The sequence below is a fragment of the Microplitis mediator genome, chromosome 10, assembly GCF_029852145.1.
Source record: "Microplitis mediator isolate UGA2020A chromosome 10, iyMicMedi2.1, whole genome shotgun sequence".
Lineage (NCBI taxonomy): Eukaryota > Metazoa > Arthropoda > Insecta > Hymenoptera > Braconidae > Microplitis > Microplitis mediator.
In genome coordinates this window covers 253,076-275,927 of record NC_079978.1, presented here as the reverse complement: position 1 = coordinate 275,927, position 22,852 = coordinate 253,076, and the positions used below count along the sequence as shown (strand labels likewise).

General features: G+C 32.3%; 2 protein-coding genes across 5 annotated transcripts; one reads left to right on the top strand and one right to left on the bottom strand.

Moving 5' to 3' along the window:
- Positions 1–1,171: 1,171 nt before the first annotated feature.
- On the bottom strand, positions 1,172–16,048 carry LOC130675402 (transcriptional coactivator YAP1). The gene is made up of 7 exons (XM_057481066.1): positions 15,546–16,048; positions 12,857–15,417; positions 4,277–4,500; positions 4,019–4,203; positions 2,918–3,107; positions 2,693–2,778; positions 1,172–2,239 (listed from the first exon to the last, which is right to left on the bottom strand). Exons 2-7 carry the CDS (start codon positions 13,447–13,449, stop codon positions 2,144–2,146), a joined length of 1,374 nt encoding a protein of 457 aa, XP_057337049.1. The 5' UTR covers positions 13,450–15,417; positions 15,546–16,048; the 3' UTR covers positions 1,172–2,143.
- A 484-nt stretch (positions 16,049–16,532) lies between these two features.
- Positions 16,533–22,818, top strand: LOC130675424 (serine/threonine-protein kinase 3). Of its 4 annotated transcripts, none has more exons than XM_057481113.1 (9): positions 16,533–16,907; positions 17,090–17,170; positions 17,257–17,479; positions 17,580–17,807; positions 17,876–18,328; positions 18,391–18,550; positions 18,614–18,705; positions 18,772–18,960; positions 19,029–22,818. In XM_057481113.1, the coding sequence occupies exons 1-9, from the start codon at positions 16,894–16,896 to the stop codon at positions 19,206–19,208; spliced, it is 1,620 nt and encodes a 539-aa protein (XP_057337096.1). In that variant the 5' UTR covers positions 16,533–16,893; the 3' UTR covers positions 19,209–22,818. The 4 variants fall into 4 exon arrangements, with proteins under 4 accessions (XP_057337096.1, XP_057337097.1, XP_057337099.1 ...); XM_057481114.1 differs by having other exon boundaries at positions 16,534–16,907; positions 19,050–22,818; XM_057481116.1 differs by having other exon boundaries at positions 16,536–16,907; positions 17,257–17,437; positions 19,050–22,818.
- Positions 22,819–22,852: the final 34 nt, after the last annotated feature.

Sequence of the window (22,852 nt, the reverse complement as noted above, 5' to 3'; positions counted from 1 at the left end):
ACAATGAAATTTACATGTGTACTTTCGAGAGCTAACGTTTCCAGCGTCTCAGTGAATTTTTTAACAAAATATTTCATTTTTAAAAATTCACGAGAGCTTATTGCAACAGATATACATTTACAATTAATTACCATTAACTAAATTAATTATTAATTATTAACTACACGACAAACAACGAACGATTTAACTCTTCAACATTTAATAATCTCTGTAATAATCTTCAACTATTATTAATTACAAAAAATTTAATTTCAAAAATATATATATTTATATATATATACTATCAATTACAACTCTACATATATCTATAAAATCGTTCGTTATTTGGTCGCAATGAGCTGCCTGGTTTAAAAAACTTAAAGTTAATTTGTTAACACATAACATTTTAGTTAAATTTAATAACTAAATATCAACACAATCGATTCCTCGAGCGATACCTTGATCGATACTCGATAATAATAATTACCGGACATACAACACAATTAAGAGCATAAATTTAGTCATACGTTATGACGTTAATCGTCGACACTCAAACGGTTAGCGATTAATTAAAATAAAAATAATAACTTAACATTTAAATTCTCATTACTGTCTTATTAATTAATTAATTAATTACCGATAATCTACAAATACCTCATGCTCTTAATTAATGAATATACAAAATTCAATGAATTATTACGTGTGTCGAAAAAGAAAAAAATAATAAGATAATTTTACAATCTAACGGGACACAATTCGATAACTTCTAACATACATAGACTTTATATATATAAAAAAAATATAGATGTAAATATATTTTTGTTACTTATGTTCACTCGATAATATTTATATTATATAATAATATCTCTCAAAAAATTTCTCTTTTATTATTTTAAAAATTTATATTTTACAAACACGTTTACTATTTATTATAAACATATATTAAATAATAATTATAATGATAATAATAATAAACGTGTTTCACAATAAATGTTTCGTATGGACGGTTATTACTTTCAAAAATGACGACTCATATCGTTGAGTTCATTGACTGCAAGGACTGAGGCACTTCTTTCTCTCCCTCTCTTTCTTTCTCTGCCTATTGTTATTTGCTGCTGCATTTAATTTTGCATATCAAAATCAATGCTAATTTATATATATATATACTCAATAATACAATTATCTATATATTTTATTATTATTTAAGCCTATTTACTAATTTTAATCTTCATTATATATTTTTTTTATATATATGTAACTTGACAGGTTTAATAATTATTTAATAATAAAACTATACGTCGGATTAATATTGACACGCGGTATTTACGCACATGATACTTTTAGTTAATTAATTGCACTTAGTCAGTCTACCGACTTTAGTTTAATGAACTAAGGAGCAGGTGAATCCGATACGTCATGATACCAGAAAAAAAATATATAATAAAGAAAAAATACTTATTAATACAAGTCGTTAAACGTGACATAATTATTGTCATGACCATTTTTTACTTTCTTTTAATTGAGTTTTATTTTTTTTAAATAAGTAAATAATCGGACAAAAGAAATAAAAACAGTCTCCGTTTCCCAATCTCCCGCCTCCTTATAATTAGTAATCTCTTTAATACGATCGCAATCTAACGAACAAATATTTTTTAACAAAGACATGTATATATATATATTTATATCAACACATGACACTTGTAAAATTCATTTCGTCATTAACAAATTTACAATTAACGAGAATTTTTTTTTCTTTTTTTTTTTTAAATATACAATTTTAAAACGTAGATATATATTTTTTATTTATAAGGCATATTTGTACGAATGTTTGTAATTAAGGCACTTTTTTTTCTCTTCGTTTTGTTTAGATTTAAATCCGCAACGACAGTACGGCGATTATTCTTTATTAGTTTAATAATAACATACTTTTTTTTATTTATACTGATCTTATTTCTTGATATTTGTTTTATGAGAAGGAGGCATTAAATATCGCAACACTTGACTCGACGTTTAGTTTGTCGATCGTACATTGTCGTTGTGTGATCGAATTATTGTGGACCGTCTTTATTGTACACTATTATTATTATTCATTTTTTTTTCTTTTTTTTATGTCATATTATTATTTATATTTATATTTATATTAACTTTATACTCGAGCAATGTACTACAGCCACGTAAGAACATTATCAGGTTTCGTACTGCTCGGATTTATCAACGACTGCACGTCGTCCAGGATGTCACTCGTAAATTCTTCGCCAAGCTGAAAAATAAATTCATATATTTATTAAACTAAATTTACACCTTTTTTTAATCAGTATAAATATATATATAATACGTTTATAAATCTATATAACAAAACACTTGGCGAGTCCAAAGTCTCTGATAGTTTATCACTAAAAAAATTTAACTAATTCAATTACTCTATTTGTTTGTTAAAAAATATATAAGCGACGTTTCAATTAAAGAAATATGCAAATCATTTAGTGATAAGTGTCGCTAATAATTAATATTTAATAACTCATTAGTTAAATTTATCACTAATCCGGTAGTAATTAATAAAAAATAATTTAAATAAATATACATCTATTGGAATGACTTGTAATCTCTGTAATAATGAAATATGTATATATATGTGTATGTATTTTTTTATCACGTGTGATAATGATTAAATACATTTAATAAATCAATTGAGATAATGTCAACAAGTCTGTACCTGAAGCGAAGGCACTAGATCATCCGTTGAGTCGATGTTATCACTGAGAGTCGATAAATCGGGTGTTTCCATTGGCGCTCCACCTTCTGTAAATAACATATTTTTTAAAATCTATCACAGTGTAAGTGTGGTCTAGACTAGACGATATTTACTGTATGGGTATGTGTATTTTTTATTCTGGTTAGTAGATTTATTATTTAGGATTTGTGAGCTGAGGATTCTTACCACTTGTGGCGTCCATATTGTCGTCGATGTTGGACAGGAAATCTTCGGGTGTGTGCGGCAGAGAGTATGCTGATCCAAGACCTAGACCGGAGTCAGCGCTTTCCTGGCGGGCATGCTGCTCATTTATACCCGATAAAAATGGATCCATTGCTGCGTCAGTAGTACTTTGTCTCAGCAAATTAAGTTCTTGCTATAAATATCAACCAATAATATTATTAATAATTCATTCATTATTATTATTGCTCTTACTAGTATTTACTATATACGATTTTTTTTATAATTCTTTTTTTTTAGAAAATTTTACAAATTTGAAAAAATGCTAGTTATTATAAATTTTTAAAAAAATATTCTAGACAGTTTTCAAATTTTCTAGAGTATTTCATAAAATTTCCAAATGTTTTCAAGTGTTTTCAAATTTTTTTCAATGATTTCTAGAAGTTTAAAAATTTTCTAAAGAATTTTCGATAATTTTCCAACTTTTCTGAAATATTCTAGACAGTTTTCAAATTTTTTAAAATTATTTCTAGCAGTTTTCAAATTTTCTAAGCCATTCGAGCAATTTTATAATTTTTCTACAATTTTCTAGACAGTTTTCAAATTTTCTCAAATATTTCAGACAGTTTCCAAATGTTTCTGACAGTTTTCGAATTTTCTTCAATGATTTCTAAAAGTTAAAAAATTTTCTGAAGTATTCCCGATAATTTTCTAACTTTTCTAAAATTTCTTAGACAGTTTTCAAATTTTTCAAATCATTCGGGCAATTTTATAATTTTTCTACAATTTTCTAGGCAGTTCTGAAATTTTCTCAAATATTTCAAATGATTTCTACATGTTTTTGACAGTTTTCAAATTTTCTTCAATGATTTCTAGAAGTTTATAAATTTTCTGAAACATTTCCGATAATTTTCCAACTTTTCTAAAATACCCTAGACAATTTCAAACTTTCTCGAGTTCTGCAGACATTTTCCGGTTTTTCCAAATTATATTCCCGTGCAAAAATTTTTCCAAGCGCTCCAGATAATTCTAGACTATCCCGCAGTATTTAAACGAACAAACTCGCATTATACTAAATATAATTATAATTACTAATAAATATCATACCTGTCGCATAATTTCGGCCTGTCTCTGTTTCAACCGCTCGCGTTCCATTTGTAATGATTGAAGGCGTAATTTTTGTTGGCACACTTGAATATTCTGATTGTTCTGCAATCCAGGAGCTCCAGGTTGCTGAAGCCAGTTTTGCGGCAGCATCGTATTTGTAGTCGGAGCTCGTTGCAAATGTGAAGCTGTTTATTAATAACCCACTAAATTATTAAGCTCCAAAAAATTAAAAATTAATTAACCGCGAAAAATACTCACGGATTCTGGGGTCGAACCACGAAGTAGTGCGACTCTGATGATTAATGAAATATATCTCGCCTTCAGGAGTCCGCGCCTGTTCCCAGCCTTCTGGTAATGGTCCCAGTGAATTAGCCGCTGCAGAAGATGCTTTTCCGCTTTCCACAGCCGCAGCAACAGCCGCAACACTAACGGCAGCTGCTGTTTTCCGTGGATCTTCCCATGTTGTCGTCCGGGTCAAGTGACTGTAAAATTAGTCATAAAAATATGGTAAGTAAGAAACAATTTATTTTTAGTCATTACATTAGATATTTCTGATATTTTAAATAAATATCCGCAATTTTAAATTTAATTTGAAAAATAAAAATCTATTACTAAACAAATTTTTATTTTTTACGAGCTCGTTAAAATTGATAGCGGCCGTAAAATTGTTTATTCAAATGGATTTTGTTGGTGAAACAACAGTATAAATATAAATATAAATGTAAAATATATTTTCGAGATAATTAAATTGTCCGGAAAAGAGTACGGAGGTAATTTGAAATATTTAATTATAGAATTACAATAAACTCTTTGTCCTTGTATTGCAATTAAACAAACAGCATGTAACGTCAATGTATATTTATATATTTAATAGATATGTGCGTATGTATAAACGCACATTTGCCTGATATAGTATAGCGAGGCCGGAAATAGTTCCATTCAAAACGGCGGATGATGCTAAAGTAAGGTGGGAGATGTGTGAGGAAGAAGACGCCTACCCATCCGGCGCGGGTAAAATCAACTCTCTTTACTATTATATATATATTTATATTTATATACAGATATAATAGTTTGTTTGGTTGACGTGTTGAATGTCTTGAGTACATCAGCAGCAGCAAGTAAATGAAGCCGAGTATTAAGATTAAGGGTGAGTGGGGAGAGACGGGGGCTCGCTCAAGTGAATCAGCATCATCAGAACCGATAACAAGACATCACGACATCACACACGTGCTCTATTTATAAAAACCCATCTCTGTGTAATGACAATGATCTCAATCCACTTATTCATCGGTAAAAAAACAGGTGGGCATGTAAATGTAGATCTTGATGATCTGTTTGGTGTAAGACACCGAGGCACTGAGGCAGCATCTCATCGCACATCAGTCCCCAAGATATTATTAGATAAATGAGAGGATAACCGTTTATCTCTTTCTTAATTTCTATTTTAGAAACTCGGACTTTTATTTTCCGCGTACAAATAACAGTCTTGTATATGTATTAAAAAATACATCGGCTGTATAATTAATGGTACAGAGTGAGAGTGTGTGAGTATGACCAGCACCAGTACAATTGTCTGGATTGAATAATTAAATATGTCATTAAATTTGAGATGGTAAATTTAAAAAAATAATTTATACGTCAGAGTGACAATGATATCATACTGGTAGTATATTTTCCAATGGCGGCATCACTGCCATCATCATCAGTAAGCAGCAGAAGCAGCAGAAGCTGAAGCAGCATGATGGAGCCAATGTAATTTTATTTTGTATTATGTTTTGTTATGTGTTATTGTAGGATGGCATAACTTAAATTAGGCGTTTAGAAAAGTCATTAAAATAACATCAGACTAAAATGACGATAATTATTGTAACGATATTAGTTTTGGCGCCGTTACTAAGCCCAGACTATTAGCACAACGGCGTTAGACATGAGCAATTGTTTTTCAAGCTGTGCTCTCGACTCCTCGTGATATGACGTCGGGTAGGAGCCAGGCCTTGTGTCAGAAATGCGGCGCCGACGGGTGATGTCACGTCACGATTTTTAAAGTGTCTCACACGATACTGCTCTGGCTTAGCTTGGCTTTAATACACGCGCGCAAGTTCAATTTCAAATAATAATCATAATTATTCATTTTTTTTAATTCCTCTGTTTGCTGATCAGTAATTTATGACACCTGTGTTTTCGCGACGCAAACAATAATCTGTAAAAAAAAAATTTATGCAACCAGAGTTTATTTAAGAGTATTTACTTTTTTTTTTGAATTTATTTTCATTAACATGGGGGATTTTTGGCGGATTAGAATTAGCTTTGGGTGAGAGAATAAAAGGGGAAGTAAAAAAAATGTAAAATTGATGGAGAGAATTACAGAAAGGTCGAGACTGGTGTCGACAGCAGCAACGGGTTTCCACTCAGTCACGAGCATGAGTCTTGATGGTGTGATGGTGTGTTGATGGTAGTTTTCTTGGTGGATCTTGGTCTTACTTGGCGTCCGGGTACACGCGGACTCATGCCCGTCGTCTTGTAGTTTTGGCAGATGGCCAAGGCACGGCAGAGGCAGATTAGAGTAGCCAAGTCAAGTAAATACAGAAGCACTGGCAGCCGCAATCTTAGTCTTGGCCGCCATTGGCTCTCTACATTACAGACGAGCACACGCACACACTCGCGGTGGTGCCGTGAGATCGACCGAGAGAGAAATTAAATATAAAGAGTAGTTTTAGTTTATCTTTTCTCTGTTGCTCCGGTGGTGATGTCTGACATAGAGCACACACTGGGTAACACGTTGTACGGGAACGAGAAAGAGAGAACTAACGATGTATTTTTACTCCGGACATCGCGGCGCCGGACAACTCGTAAATAGACACACGGGGCACCCGCTGACTTCGGATCTCGAGGCGTCGAGAACGTGGTGCCTGGGTCTATCACCATCCTCGAGTACAGACTTTAGCCTCTCTCTTCCGGCCAATATGCCTTCACCTCCTTCGTCTTCTTTTTCACTTCTCGTTCCTTTTTTATGTCTACATTCTATTACACTTCTCCATTTTACTTTTTTTAAACTGAAAAAAAATTTTTTTTAATTTCAAGCCGTGAAAATTTTCCTTACATTGAAAAATAAAATATTGCGCTTAAATTTAATTTTACATTTCAGTTGCATTCAAATTTTTTCATGTTCAATAAATAATTTAATTTACGTCATAAAAAAAAAAAAAAATTATCAATTGATGTTTCAAAATTTGAAAAATTGTCGTCATAATTTATCAAACGTCATATCACATATATTTTAATATTTTTATTAATGAAAAAAAAAATTTTTTTTAAATTTCAAGCGGTGAAAATTTTCCTTACATTGAAAAATAAAATATTGCGCTTAAATTTAATTTTACATTTCAGTTGCATTCAAATTATTCCATGTTTAATAAATAATTTAATTTATGTCATAAAAAAAAAAAAAAATTATCAATTGATGTTTCAAAATTTGAAAAATTGTCGTGATAATTTATCAAACGTCATATCACATATATTTAAATATTTTTATTAATGAAAAAAAAAATTATTTTTATTTACCATCGAGTAGAACTCGCCTCCAACCAAAATAAATTTCCCACATAATTAATATTTAAAAAAATAAAAAACTGACACCTCGATTTAATGGCGCCAGTTTTAAAAATATAAAAACGTGATATAGTTTTATTTTATTTATCTTAGTAATAATTCTTTTATGGTGAACCTTGAAAAGTCTATGATGACAAAAGTATATATACATAAATATATATTCTTATCTCTTTATATGTTTTCACATAGAATTAACATGGAAGTTATCGACAAACAGAGATAACAATATGTTTCTTCAACAGGTGGTTGTAACAACATATATATATACCTATAGCTATATATTAATGCTCAACGTTAACTGCTACTTCATTCAAAATTATTATCAGCTCACTATCGGTTATATAAATCGATTGTCGTATTTTTTAAAAAATTATTTCAAATGCCCATTATCTAATTGCCTAAAAGTCATTAATAATATGAGTTTTCGTATATTATTTTTTAATGCTTCTACGAAGTGATAATAAACACAAATTAAATATATATTATACATATATTTTTTAAAAATCTATGTCATCAGAAAGACGTAAATCCGGATATCGCCGGATTTGTTTTTATATTTTATCGGCTTTCATTACAATTATTAATGACCTTCAAATTTGAAAATCAATTGATTAAATCTATTTGACGCTAATGAGACTTCCGTGGTGTACTATCATAATTACTGCTGCACTAGGATGACTGATAGTAATCGCCGTGTGATAGAAGAACAATAAAAAAGACCATGACACATTATAGCATAATGTGAATTGATAAACAAGGCTTTCAAATAAATATTTAATAAACACATCTACAGACATACACTTTCAAAATTTCATTTATTATTTTCAAGGATAATTTACTCATTTATATTTCTCACTGATTTCAAATTGCTAGAAATTTTCATGCCGAACTTCTGATGGAAAACTTTTATAAGAATTTATCGGAAGTTTAAACAGAGTCTATTGGAATCCCTGGTGAAAATTTTTCGGACTTTTCTCTGAGAAACTGAAAAAGTCTTTAGAATTTTATAACTGAGTTTTTCAGAGAAAATTCTGAAAAATTTCCAACAGGGATATTTTTTCCATTCACTGTAAATATTATTTTAATGTATTACTATTTTTTACAATATTTTCAAAATTTTTTTTCGAGTTCCTTATTAATTGTATGATAATTGATCAGAATCTACTAGTAGCGGTCATATTTTTTGAGTCTTAAATTAAATATTAAAAGTATCCATAAAAATAATTTTTCTTGCGGTACCAAATACGGAAGGGGGGTAAAAAAAGCCAGAGTAGTTCGACCAATCGATACGACCTCCAATAATTGCATAAAAAATATTTTTATAAATTTTTTGAAAAATTACCGAATTTCCGATTCTAATTTCTGATGGAAAACTTTTATAAGAAATTATCGGAAGTTTAAACAGAGTCTATTGGAATATTTTTCCATTTACTGTAAATATTATTTTTTATGTATTACTATTTTTTCCAATATTTTCAAAATTTTTTTTCCGAGTTCCTTATTAATTTTTATGTAAATATGACATCATTGCAAAACTAATAAATATTTGATTAAATTATTTATTTAAAAAACCATAAGAAATTTCTTGGGCGTCCATTTATCGGCCGACTTACCCCACATAGATTTTATATTTCTATTATATATTACATAGGGCAAAATAAACTCAAAAACTAAACTGAAGAGCCCTCTGACGTACGCAAGACGAATCTCTGCTATATCAAAATTTCAAAATATATAAGATTTTATGACTTAAATATATGAGTAATAAAATATTTGATACTTCATCTTACCAACAAATATATAAATATAATGAAACACTAATCTAGCCAATTAAATGTTTTTCAAAATTTATCCAGAAGCAACGTCGTTGCGCAAATAATCAAAACTTCAAATTTTACTCCTTCGAAAAAATTCCAACAAAAAATCACTCAATCGTCCATTTATCGGCCGACCTACCCTAGTTAATTTTAAATTTAATGCAAAATTTTAAACAACGCATAGTAAAATAATAATTTGATATTTACACGAAAAATTATTTTCTTTCAAAATCCAATGGTGTCAGTAAAGCCGGACCATTTTACCCATATGACAAAAATTCAAATAAATCCATGGAAAAATTACTACAGCCATAGTAAAATTGACATCGATTATCGCAAATTACTGTAACCACTGTCGATGTTACCATGGCCATGGTAATTTTTGCACGTTTCTCCAATTACCGTCAGGTGGCCACCATGGTCCAGCTTTGCTATTTTATGTCACCATAGCATTTAAAAGAATAATTTATCCTTGTAGAGAAGGTAAAAAATTTAAAAGTGTTGCTAAAACCGCAACTTAACAGTTACACGACAGATAACTGAACAACCAGAATACATATTAAAGTTAAACTATGAATATTCATTGGTTAATACATATGATACGTGAATACCTTCGCTAATAGCTGTAGTAAGTTATCTCTTACTTATAGATTTAATTTTTTATCCCACAAAAAACTACTTTATTTCATTATTTCATTTATAACCCGATACTAATGTCCTCTTGTCCCCTATGAGAACCAGAAATTTATTTAAAAAAAAAAAAAAAAAAAAAAAAAAAATATATATATATATATATGTTTAGCTTGAATTGAAACATACGACATAAATTGAATAGTCTTTATTACTAATTTGAATATTGATAGTCATGGGTGTCCATTTAAAATGTTGGGAAGATAAAAAAAAAATATATATATATTTATTTAATGGGAAATATTTAATATTTAATATTTTTTACGGTGACGAGCCACAGAAGCAATGCATCGGCTCGGTGAACCCGACAGGCACGCTACTTCCTTCCTATACCATTCGTGTTGTTACACTTCCGGTTCTGTAACTGTATAAAAAGGTCTGCCGAATAAATGCACGATAAATATAAACAAGACCCGGCACATAAATAATTATGTTATATTTAATTTAATATTATTTATATATTTATTAAATTATAAAAAGTGACGGACGTAAATTTAAATAATGCGCCAATTAAAATTTAACGCCGACTGATTAATTCTAAAAGATACACATGTACACTCTGTACGTTTCATAAGAAAATTATTTTTTTTTCTTATCTATGTGTAAATTTCATTGTAATGTAAGAAAAGTACTGAGTACTTCGCTAATTTTTTTATTGATAATTAAAAACTTTTTTTTTTCAGAAGTGGGACAAGTGAATGTTGCAGTTGATGTTATTTTTTTTTTCTTAATGGAAGATAATTAATTAATAATTTGAAATTTATGATTTCTCGAAGAGCATACGGATGTGAATAAAAATATTGAGCTGACCTTCGGGTAAGCGATCAATGAAACAGACTCATCATTTGTTACTTTGATGTTTTAAAATTCCAAAGTATAGAATGTATCAAATTCATTCATCATTCAGCGATTTTAAATCAAGGATGTATATATTAATGTATTAATACAGTTTTTTTTTTTAATCGACAGGACGCGGTAAATAAATAAATAAATATATGAGCGATAGTGCCTCGAGCGGTCGCGGTGGCAAGAATTGAAAATATAAAGACGATGATTCAGAAGTCGAGCGCAACGGCAAAATTTTTCGTGGAACAGCCAGCAAAAGCACTTTGGAGTTCAGATGGTTGTTTCTCGAAGAAAAATCGTGGGAGAGAAACTTTTTAGTTGATGAGAAGTACTACAAACTACAAGCAAACATAAAACTACAACAGTAGAGAGTGGAGTAGACGTAAAGAAGAGAAGAGATGAGAAGAGTAGGAGCAAGTAATGTATAAGCAGTAAAGTGTACAAGAGAACTGAGACTACGACAGCATCGGAGAGATAAAGAGAGAAAATTAGAGTTTAGTTCTTCTTGAGGGAACAAAATATAAATCCTTCGGCCGTTCTTTAGCTCTCACGGTTAACCGTCCCAGGTATAGAAACCTTGATGCACAGGTGAAACAGGGCCGGGCGAATTCAAAGAAGCACCCGAGAGACCAGAGAACTTTTGAGTGGAGCACAAACCGGGAAAAAAATATTTTATTTTAAAAAAACCGTAATCCCTACGTCTTAGACTCTCTTTACTTGTTATTATTATTATTTTTTTTTTATGGTTTCTATAATATATTCGGAGATCAATGCAGAAGACCGACGTTCCTAAGAGGAAATTCTTGGAAGTACACAATTATCTGTTTTTTATTTAAAAAAAAACTTTCAAGATTTTAACTCATCAATAAAATATTTTTTTAGGATGAATTTTCATTCATACTTGATGTGTTCCATTGATGGATATATTTAAGTATATAGTAAATGGTAATTAGAAGAAATAGTTATCAATAAAATAATAAATATATGTATGTATGGAGGTATAATGATTGTGATAATGTAATTTAATAAGTGATTTGTCGAAAGAAATCAAGTGTGTTAAAAGTGTAAACACTTCTTTAGTACACCGGAAATTCACGTGGGTGTCAAGTTGCCATACAGAGTATATGTGTATAGAATCTCGGTCGATGGGGGTCGTATAACGTACGCAGATAAAAAAAAAGTAAGTAAGTAAGTAAGTAAGTAAGAAAAGAAAAGTAAGAGAAGTAATAAAAAAAGGCAAGAAGACGAAGAAGCAAAAGGAGGAATCAAGTGGGTGGATTAAAGCGAAGGTGGTTGGACGACGATCTTGTCGTCGTGGTAGTCTTGCTCGTGGTAGTCTTCGGAACCAGCTCAACGGAGTTTCCCACGACAGGTGACACGTGGGAATACCGGCGTGGCGCCGCAGGTGAATCGCCGGGGAGAAGCACTGACGAGTCGTGGGGGACTAACTCTGCTGAGCCGAGGAGGATATTGAGGAGAATTCCCCTTGTGTCTCGGCTCTCGGTGTGTGTAGATCAGATGTATGTATGTGTGTATGTATGTGTGTGTGTGAACGTGATATGTATACCTGTTATGTTCCTCGTGTGAGCTAATGTAATGTAAGAGACAGCCAAGAGGAGAGTTGTTGTATTTGAACAAGTGGTAGGGATCAACCAGTCCACCGGTTGGTGGTGCCTACACGACTTAGACTCTCGAGTATAAGATGGTGTCTTTGAATGATGCTGCGTCGCACCTGATGCCTCCACACCATCCAACACATTATTATATATATGTATTATTATGCGTAAATAAAAAGTATTTTCAAAACTTCCGGATCATCTGATAATATTTTTTTGGTAAATATAAAAAAATGAAACAGATGTAGACTACTACTTACTTGAGGAAGTAAATTTGTCCCTCGGGCGTGCGTGCCTGCTCCCATCCGTGAGGCAACGGCCCCATGTCGTCGACAGTGCTGATGACGTCATAGCTGCGCTGTTTCTGATGATGATGATGCCGCGGTGCGTGGGGCTGTGGTGTATGTTGAGTGGCTTGCTGAGCAGAAGCGTAGGTTTGTTGGAGTGAGGCTGGACTGCTGTGGGCCCGTGGATGGGCCACTGTCAGTCCGGGTGCTGCACCTGCGGCTCCTGTGCCTGCGGCATCTGCGCCTCCACCTGTGGCCTCGCTTCCCGATCCTAAGGCACTCGCACCGGGACCACTGGCCACGTTTGTCGTAACTATTGTACCGAATGCCGAGTCCGCTGAATTTTCCCTCGAGTGGGATATCGACGGGCTCTTGCTGCCGGTCGAGGGTGGGTTGAAGAACGAGTTTGGGAGATTTCGCATACGCAGTGGCACCTGCAGCGGCCTCGTCGAGTTTGGCTTGAGGACACTGTCAAACAGCGCCTGCAGATCTGACTCGGAGTTTTGGTCAATCCTCACCACCAGGTTCCCCTTTGACAACTGATCGACGTCCTGATTAAGCGCCATTTTTAAATATTATATATTTTTAATAAACTTAATAGTAGTATTTAAAGCTCCACCTTGAGTCTTATCAACAGTGACAGCCACAACAACAACAGCAGCAGCAGCAGCAGTAACAGCAGTAGAAGCAGCAGCAGCAACGCAACTTCTGTGTGTCGTTTCCTTTATCCTTAGCCGTTTTCTTAGTCCAGCAAATTGTGTATTGTGTGTGTAGAGTATAGAGTAGCGAGCTGGCTAGCTAGTAGAGTAGCAAAAAGTAGTAGTTACTTTGCGAGGCACTGGGTATGTAGCAGCGGCGCGTATGTAATTTACGTTGCGGCGGTGTTGGTAGCTAAGCGTGTTCCTCCCGGCTCTCAGCTCTCCGGTTATACGCGTGTGTACGTAAATACGTACCTTACGGCTTACGGCACTCTCTAGTCGCCGTCGTCTTTCCTCCTCGGTGGTATGTGTGCTGTATCTTTCTCACTTGCACTTGGCAATATCTTTCTCGGGTCGACTCGGCTCAAGTCGCTCCACGACTCCCCGCTGCCTCTTAAAGATCCTCGAGCATCTCACTCACACTCTTGCTGGCAAACCCGCGCCTCCACGATCCGAGCTTTATCCCGCTGTCTCTCTTTCACGCTCTCTTCCTCTACCTTTTTTATTATTTCCTTTTTTAAAACTTTTTTTTTTATTCTGGCGTTCGCGAGACAGCAAAACAAGCAGGACAATGCCGCCACCGCCAGCGATGATCTTTCTCAGCGATTTCAAACGAAAATCGCGGCTTCTCGTGTGCTCCTTAGTCTCTCCTAACTCTTCTTCTTGTTCCACTGGTTCTTCTTGATCTTCTTCTTCTTCTTCTTCTTCTTCTTCTTCTTCTTCTTCTCTACAACTATACACTTTACTTCTCTCGTGTGCTCTTCTATACTATCTTACCGGGCTTCTGCTGACACCCTCATCAGAATCTTGTCCCCCCTCACAGCCGCTCACCGTAGTCACGTTATTTTCTTTCTTATTTTTCTCTTTCTTCCTTTCTTTCTTTTAGTTATTATTATTATATTTTACCTGTTTCGCCGTAACGAACGCACACAAATACACACACCGCACGTACACAACAGCCTTACACTCTCTTTAAACTCAACTCGATAGTTCGCCAACGCTTGTTGACGATCGGCAGCAGCGAATCACCAGCACACACCACCAGTCTTGTACTACTATCGCAACTCGTGACTCTCTCAACTATATACTCAATGCTGCAATACAACTAACGTACCTACGACGTTGTACCTCTTCTTTTTTTGCTTATAGAAAACACTGATAAATACACATACACCTCTACCTATACCTGTAAATATATTTATCTCTCTTTACATACACATACATGTACACATATATCAACATATATATGCCAAGAAAAATGTTAGGTATGAAAGTGTCGTAGAAAGAAGGCACTACTTGTTATTACTAGAGTATATTACCCGGTGAGGATGAGGAGGACGAGGACGAGGACGTTATTCCGATTCCGAACCTCGGACACTGGACGTCTTGCATCTGTCCCTTTCTATTCCCCTCTTGACTCGGGTTGTTCTCGGTTCTGGTGTGTCGCGCTCCCACTCTGTCCCAGCTCTCGGCTCTCGAGTCTCGGCTCTCGGGTCTCGGGTCTCGGCTCGGGTTTCCGGGTCTTGCAGCACACCTTCTCCTTACAACAACTACTTTAATCGGATACTTGTCTCTCACTCTCTCGAAGTGATACTTAGTTGTGTGTACTGTGTGCCAATGCCGATGCCGAGCCGTCGCGTGTGTACACTATAGGTTTCCCCCGCGGATACGTGTCACCGCACTCTCTAGAGACCACTCCTCGAGGACGGTTTCTTCGCGTTCCTTGATCTGTCGCGCCTACGTCAAGATACTCAACACAACCCAACCAAGGGCGGATACTCTTTTGTTATTATCCATCGAGCTTCAGCTCCTCCGACAATTATATCACCCCGGTATCTAAAAAAAAAAATATCAACAGTATTAATACTACGGTACGTTTCGCACTGAGTGGAGGTTCTGGTGATCCCGAGATTGTCTTATCGCTCAGTACACCTGACACGGCTATCACCGGTTGCTTTTTATACCTCAATACTTTTGCTAAATTCAATTTTTCTTCCAGCGAATCCTTGTCCTCTACTTCATATATTTTATTGTAAATATTAAACTGGAAGCATCATGATCATCAACATCAACATCGATATTATCACAGGCATCAGCGTTGTCATCATCAGCAGAATGACACTGAGTGATATTTAAACAAACACTCGGCACTAAACAAAGAACGCGTTGCGTTAATATTACAAGCGATTAAAGACTGAGTACTGCTCCGAGTACTGAGTAATAAAAATAATAATAAAGAGAAACACTCTTCTAGTGGTCGTTTCTTCATATAAAAATGAATATCTATATGTATATATTAAATATGTACCACTGAATACGAACACTTGAGCACCAAGACACACCACCGAGACCGAGTAGCCACTGATCCAACAACTGATCGGAGGAAAAGTCGGTACTCTACACCAGGCACAGGCACACACGTCGCCCAGCTAGCCGAGCCCTCTCCAAGGCGAAACGTGTTGTTGGCCTGTTGCTCTTTCTTCCTTCCTTCTCTCTCCGTCTCTTTAAACTCACTTAACTTCTTACTCACTGGTTGGTTAAACCGCTTCGCGAGTTGGGAGAGAGGGAAAATTCAAACCCACACAAACAACCGACACCAACATTGACACAGAAATCAACATCAACATCAACATCGCGACAGCTATAAGCTGACACCCTTCATATCGATTCACAATGTTGCGATGTTCGATTTAATTCAAGTTTTTTTAAATTCCCTCGCATTTCGAACTGTTTAATTTATGGGAGATTCAAATTTGCCGCGCGAAAATAAGTAAAATATTTTTTTTTGACAGGTGACAAGAAGCTGGTGGATTTTTAGCTGTAATTAAATTTAAAAATTATGATCACAGTTTGAATGGTTTTTAAAAATCGAGCTGCTTTATGGAAACAGATCTTTAGGTTTAAATCTCCGCTCCAAAGCATCAAACTGTAGCTGGATGTCATATTGTAGGCAATATTGAAATAAATGAACTCTGCCATCTACAATGGACCGATGGCTGATGTTTTTTAATATTTTACTTTCGTGGTTATATTAACTTTGTTGATAATATATATTATTATTATTGTAATAATAAATAAAACATTGTTAATAAATAAATAAATATGTAATTTATGATAAAAGTTATTATTTAAATAATTAATTTTGTATGGGTACTATGATTTAGTAAATGAATTTATAATTACGGAGCTGGAATTTTTTTTAACGAGAGCTGTAAATATATAATATAAAAAAAATTTTGTGGATGCTGGTGGGTTTTTTTATTAAGATTCCGATATATACTCAGGAATAAGTGATTGTAAAAAAATACGAAAATGTCTTCTAAGAGGTAACAAATTTATATTATTGTCGGCTTTATTTAGTTTGTCATTTTTAGATTTTCCGAAAATATTTATTTATAGATTTTTTATGGTTGATTTTATTTACCGTTTTGTGCTTAAAAATTTTAGGTTTTTTTTGTTAAAGTTATTATTCATTTTCTTTACTGATCTGATGACGGTTTTGTTACAGCGAACTTAAGAAATTGTCCGAAGAGAGTTTGACCAGACAGCCAGAGGAAGTATTTGATATTATTTGCAAACTTGGAGAAGGGTACTGTCATTTAATTATTTTATTTAACAACTGTATGATTTGTTATTCAATTTAATTATTCAAATTTTTATTTTATTTGCTTGCAGATCTTATGGATCGGTATACAAAGCACTGCACAAAGAAAGTGGACAAGTACTTGCCATAAAACAAGTGCCAGTGGATACCGATTTGCAAGAGATAATAAAAGAAATATCCATAATGCAACAATGCGATTCTCCATATGTTGTTAAATACTATGGGAGTTACTTTAAAAACACAGATCTCTGGGTAAAAATATTTAATTTAAATAGAATAAAAAGTTATTTTAATGTAAGGCAGTTCTATATTTTCTACGTCAGATAAAAATCTACTCTTTATATTTTTAAATTCTTATATTAAATATTTTCTGTGTCTACATAAATATATTTAGATTGTCATGGAGTATTGCGGTGCTGGTTCAGTCAGTGACATCATGAGGCTGCGAAAGAAAACACTCCAAGAAGATGAAATAGCAACAATTCTCTGTGATACTCTCAAAGGTCTTGAGTATCTTCATTTAAGGCGTAAAATACATAGAGATATTAAGGCTGGTAATATCTTGCTCAATAATGAAGGTCATGCCAAATTAGCAGACTTTGGTGTTGCTGGTCAGCTTACGGTATGATAATTATATTTATTTAAATATATCAGTCGATTTTATTATCATTTATTTATTTATTTGAGCAGGATACGATGGCAAAACGAAATACTGTCATCGGTACTCCATTCTGGATGGCACCGGAAGTAATACAAGAAATAGGGTACGACTGTGTCGCGGACATCTGGTCTCTGGGAATAACAGCACTGGAGATGGCTGAAGGAAAACCTCCTTATGGTGACATTCATCCGATGAGAGCGATATTTATGATACCAACGAAACCACCTCCAAGTTTTAGAGAACCCGACCAGTGGAGCCCGGAATTCATTGACTTTGTCAGTGTGTGTCTTGTCAAAAATCCCGAAGAACGTGCGACAGCAACGGAGCTGCTGAATCACGAGTTTATTGGGGCTGCGAAACAGCCGAATATTCTCAGCCAAATGATTGCGGATGCTCATGAAATTCGGGAGAAACAGAGCGCACATCGCACTCATATTATAAACAATGTTGCTATCAAAGGACAAAATAATGCTGATGACTCGGTATGAATTTTGATGTCAATAAATTTATTATTTTATTTTATTTTAATTATTTTGCTCATTAGGATGAAGAAGATTGCAGCGGAACAATGAAACTTTTGCCAGAGGACCCGGGTACTTTAGTACCTGGTGATCTTCCAGATACTGGGACTCTGGTGTCGACAATTCTTGATCTGGGTACTATGGTCATCAATAGCGATACCGATAACGAAGCGACAATGAAAAGTAATTTATTTAAAATAAATATTATTTATAAATAAATTTAAATATTTAATTTTTTTACTCTAGGGCACAATACAGGATCAGTAGAGTCTGGAAAAAAATACCGGCCTCTATTTCTCGATCACTTTGACAAAAAAGAAGCTCCGGAAATCGTTAAAGTAAATAAATAATTAATATTTGTGATCAATAGTGAAGATCAATATTTAAATATTAAAATTTTTTAGGGCAATGGTCAAGTCTTACACAATACAGAAGCTGAGAATAAAGTGGACCCACCGACTCCGACGGAATCCCAGAGGTTCCAGAGCCACTTACAGCTCCAATTAAATCAAATTTCCCACCCGATACCCGAGCCACCGCACAATAACATACCCAAGTTTCAAAACGCATTTACAGAACGTGATTTTGATTTCGTAAGTATTTTATAAAAAATAATCGGTAAAAAATAAATAGGCATTATTATTTAAAAATTGAATATTAGATAAACAACCATATCCTGCAGTTAAAGTTCCTCTCGTACGAGGAGCTGCAGCAACGGATGACTAGTCTCGACGCAGAGATGGAACGCGAGATCGACGAGCTGAGGAGGAGGTATCAGACCAAGAGACAGCCAATTCTCGATGCCATGGATACCAAGAGAAAGAGACAGCAAAATTTCTAACAGTTTGGTAATTTTTGTACGTTAAAATAATAGATGTGTGATGATAGTGTTAACAGTGGTGTACAGTTGTATAAATTTATAGATTTTATTCTGTAATCATGTCGAGAGTTTACTTACTCCTGTCAGTGTGACCCACATTTATTTACAACACATAGTGCATCTTATTATCTTCATATTCACTACTTTTATCAGATTCATTTCTTTAAAAAATTAACACCGGCTTATATATTTTATTAATTAGCTTCCCCTAATTAATTTAATTAATGTTTCAATAGACGTGTAATATATTTTACTAAATTATATAAAAGATGCAACTCACTTAAAATAAAAGACCTAGTACCCGATCAGGGAACTAGTACCCTATCACTCCATGTATCTGTACGTCAGTATTCAGTAAATATAGATATACAAATATATCAGTGATCGGGTACTACAGGGAGAAAAATAGAGACAAAAAATGTACGAATTTTTATTATGCTGTCGACCAAATTTTAAACCGGAAGTTGAGTCTTCAAAAAATTATTATGCTGCACTATAATTATTATTGTGTCCCTCAAAATTTTTTATTTTCTACTATAATTCCTAGTTTATACAAAAAATATTAATGAAGCATAATAATTTTTTGGCAACTCAACTTCCTGTTTAAAAATTGCTCGACAGCATAATAAAAATTCGCAGATTTCTTAAGCCCATTTTTCTCCGTGGGTCTCTTACTTTCCATCCACTTTTCCGTAAATTTTTAAATATATTTAATTTAAATCAAATTAACTTGCCAAATAATTTTAAAGTTTTTTAAAAATAATTTAATAGGGATTACAATTAAAATAAAAATTTTTAGTCTTCATTAAAATATCAGTAAGTTTTCCCAGTAAAATATTTAAAATAATAATGTCTTATAATAACAATTATTTGAGATATTTAAAGATGCACATGTAAAATAATTATATACATAGGTTGATATATTACGATAATTAAAAAAAAAAAAAACATAGAAATTAGTCTTCCTATTTAAGACATTTATGCGTTATTATTCAGTTTATTATTATTATCTAAAATAAAAATAAACATAAAAAAAAATGTTACTTGAGCTATTTAAAATTTATTGAAATTTTGCTGATTAACGCAAAAATTAATGACAGTATAGTTTGTCAGAATATGCTTATGCATTGAAAAAAAAAAAAAAAATTATTTCGTGTCAAAGAAAAATGATCTTGATAATTAAATATTATTTTGCAAAGTTATTCATTAAATAATTAATAATAATAACAATTATTATTATATTTATGTTTTTAAAAAAAAAATTGTTACTTAACGCTGCTGATAAATAATTTAACTGCACGTTTTATTTTATTTTATAATTATTATTATTGATTATTTTGAGTGTTGCAATAATATAACTACTTATGTGGGCATAAAAAAATAATTTTAATTGACAATTAAAAGCTATCCTGCGTAATTAATTAAATAAATAATTAAAAGAAGTAACAATTGATAGCCAGAACTGATCTAATCTTACAATACGATTATTTAGTCAGTAATCGTACAAAGTAATAACATATTTTTGATATAGAAATAATAATAAATGATAATCGCAATACAAGATCTGATTTTAAAATTAATAATAACGTAAATCTACACACTTTTAGACCGTAATTAAATATTTTAATGACCAAGTAATGTTGCCATATAGAAAGAACAACAAAAGTATCGACGAGTAATTTATTTCCTTGATTATATTATTGACAATTGTATAAAATACATTTTTTTTGTCTGCATTGACACTCCGAGCTAGTGAAAAAAATCCAACCAGACCAATAAAATTTAGCTGCAGTAGATTATACACCTAGAGGAAAAAGTAAGAAATTCTAACTTTGCAGTGGAAGGTTTAAATTTCTGTCAATGTTGAGGTAGGGTTCGAATCCCAGCCTTGGTATTAAATTCTGAAATTATAGATGTGATTCTAACTAACGAAATTGAAAGTTGGATTTGTACATTTGCCGCTGATCAAATTTTGTAATTTCTACAGTAGATTACACATCTAGAGGGAAAAATAAAAAATTCTGACTTTGGAAAGTTCAAATTTCTGTCGATGTTTGAGAAAAAGTTTCCGTGACCGCGGATTTAATATTTAGTATTTCTATCAAAAAAAAGTGCGACTTCTTTCCCGCTGAATAGAACAAAATTTAAACTCTTCTGGAATTTTTTGTTAAACCAGAATAAATATATTTTGTTGTCTTAAATACTGAGGTAATGTGACGAAGTGCAAAAGACACAGATTTAGTACTAGAAGTACTCGGGTTCGAATCCCAACATCGCCATTAAATTCTGAAATTATAGCACTAGATAAAATTCTAATTAACGAAGAGCAAGTTGGATTTTTACATTTGCCGCTGATCAAATTTTAAAATTTCTGGCTCTAGACATTTAAATTCAGTTTCAATGCAGACAATTAAAAAAAATGTGGCACGGAATGAAACGCGATTTCAGGCGAGGGTGGGCTGCCATCGCCTGAAATCGTCTTATTTTATCCCTTGGCACACAGTGTTCTATTACTAAATGATTTAAAATTTCTACACTAATTAAATATTCGCGTAAAATTTATATTTATTCTAAAAAATAAATTTATTTCATCATGACATTTTTAATTGTATTATACATTATTATTATTAATAATTGGAGTCAAAAATTGATAACGTTTTTTTTTTTTTTAATAAAAAATTATACTTAGACCATTTAATGGTTACAAATTGCTCCAGATAATTTAAGTATTTTTATGTTAACAATTAATAGTTTTTAAAAATAATAAAATATTTAAAATAATTATTTTTTCAAGGAAGATCATGTATGTTTTAACAATATTTACAAGGCATCATTTATTTATTTACATTTTTATGTATAAATCTGTTAATATCTCTGTTAACGTGCATTATTTTTCCGTTAATTATTTTACATATATATATTACATATATTTCAGCATTGATTTAAATTTATTTTTTCGATTTATTGTAAATGTTTTATTCTTTTTATTATTAAAATCTATAATGCAAATAATACAGTAATTTATTTATTTTTTTTGACACTAACAAAATTCAAAAAACAGAGTTGGCAATTCTCCACAAAGTCCAATAATTATTTTCATTTTTTATTTTAATTTATCAGTAAATGTATCAACAATTTACTCGTCGATTAAAAATAGTAATAATAAATAATTCTAAATAAATGTGAAATACTTCCCGATGTTTCTTAAAATATAATAATGATATATATTTAAATAAAAATAAAAAGTAAAGCTCGTAATAAATAAATAAAGAAAAAACTTACAATAATAAATGAAAATTAAAGCACAATCTTAATTGAGAGGCCTTGACTTTATACTACACATGAGTGGAATTTTACCAACACTGATTATAATTATTATTAAAAATGCATTTATTAACGCCCAAATAATATTTACGTAATATATTAATAATAATAATAGTAATTAAAAAAATAACTAATAATTAACAATTTATAATAATAATAATAATATGTCGCAAGGAAGCTTATAATCAGGATATGTATCACATATAGACTCGTCTAGTACAATTGACATTTTTTATTTTATTTACCTTCAGGTTATTTTTTTTTTTTTTACTAATAAAATG

What these genes read in the sequence shown, in the direction of transcription:
- LOC130675402 (XM_057481066.1), bottom strand. Translation starts at nt 13,449, where the DNA reads ATGGCGCTTAATCAGGACGTCGATCAGTTGTCAAAGGGGAACCTGGTG. An exon ending in GGACAAATTTACTTCCTCAA is followed by an intron (nt 4,501 to 12,856) that starts GTAAGTAGTAGT and finishes CTAATTTTACAG; the next exon opens with TCACTTGACCCGGACGACAA. An exon ending in GTGGTTCGACCCCAGAATCC is followed by an intron (nt 4,204 to 4,276) that starts GTGAGTATTTTT and finishes ATTAATAAACAG; the next exon opens with CTTCACATTTGCAACGAGCT.
- LOC130675424 (XM_057481113.1), top strand. An exon ending in ATTTGCAAACTTGGAGAAGG is followed by an intron (nt 17,171 to 17,256) that starts GTACTGTCATTT and finishes ATTTGCTTGCAG; the next exon opens with ATCTTATGGATCGGTATACA. An exon ending in TAACGAAGCGACAATGAAAA is followed by an intron (nt 18,551 to 18,613) that starts GTAATTTATTTA and finishes TTTTTACTCTAG; the next exon opens with GGCACAATACAGGATCAGTA.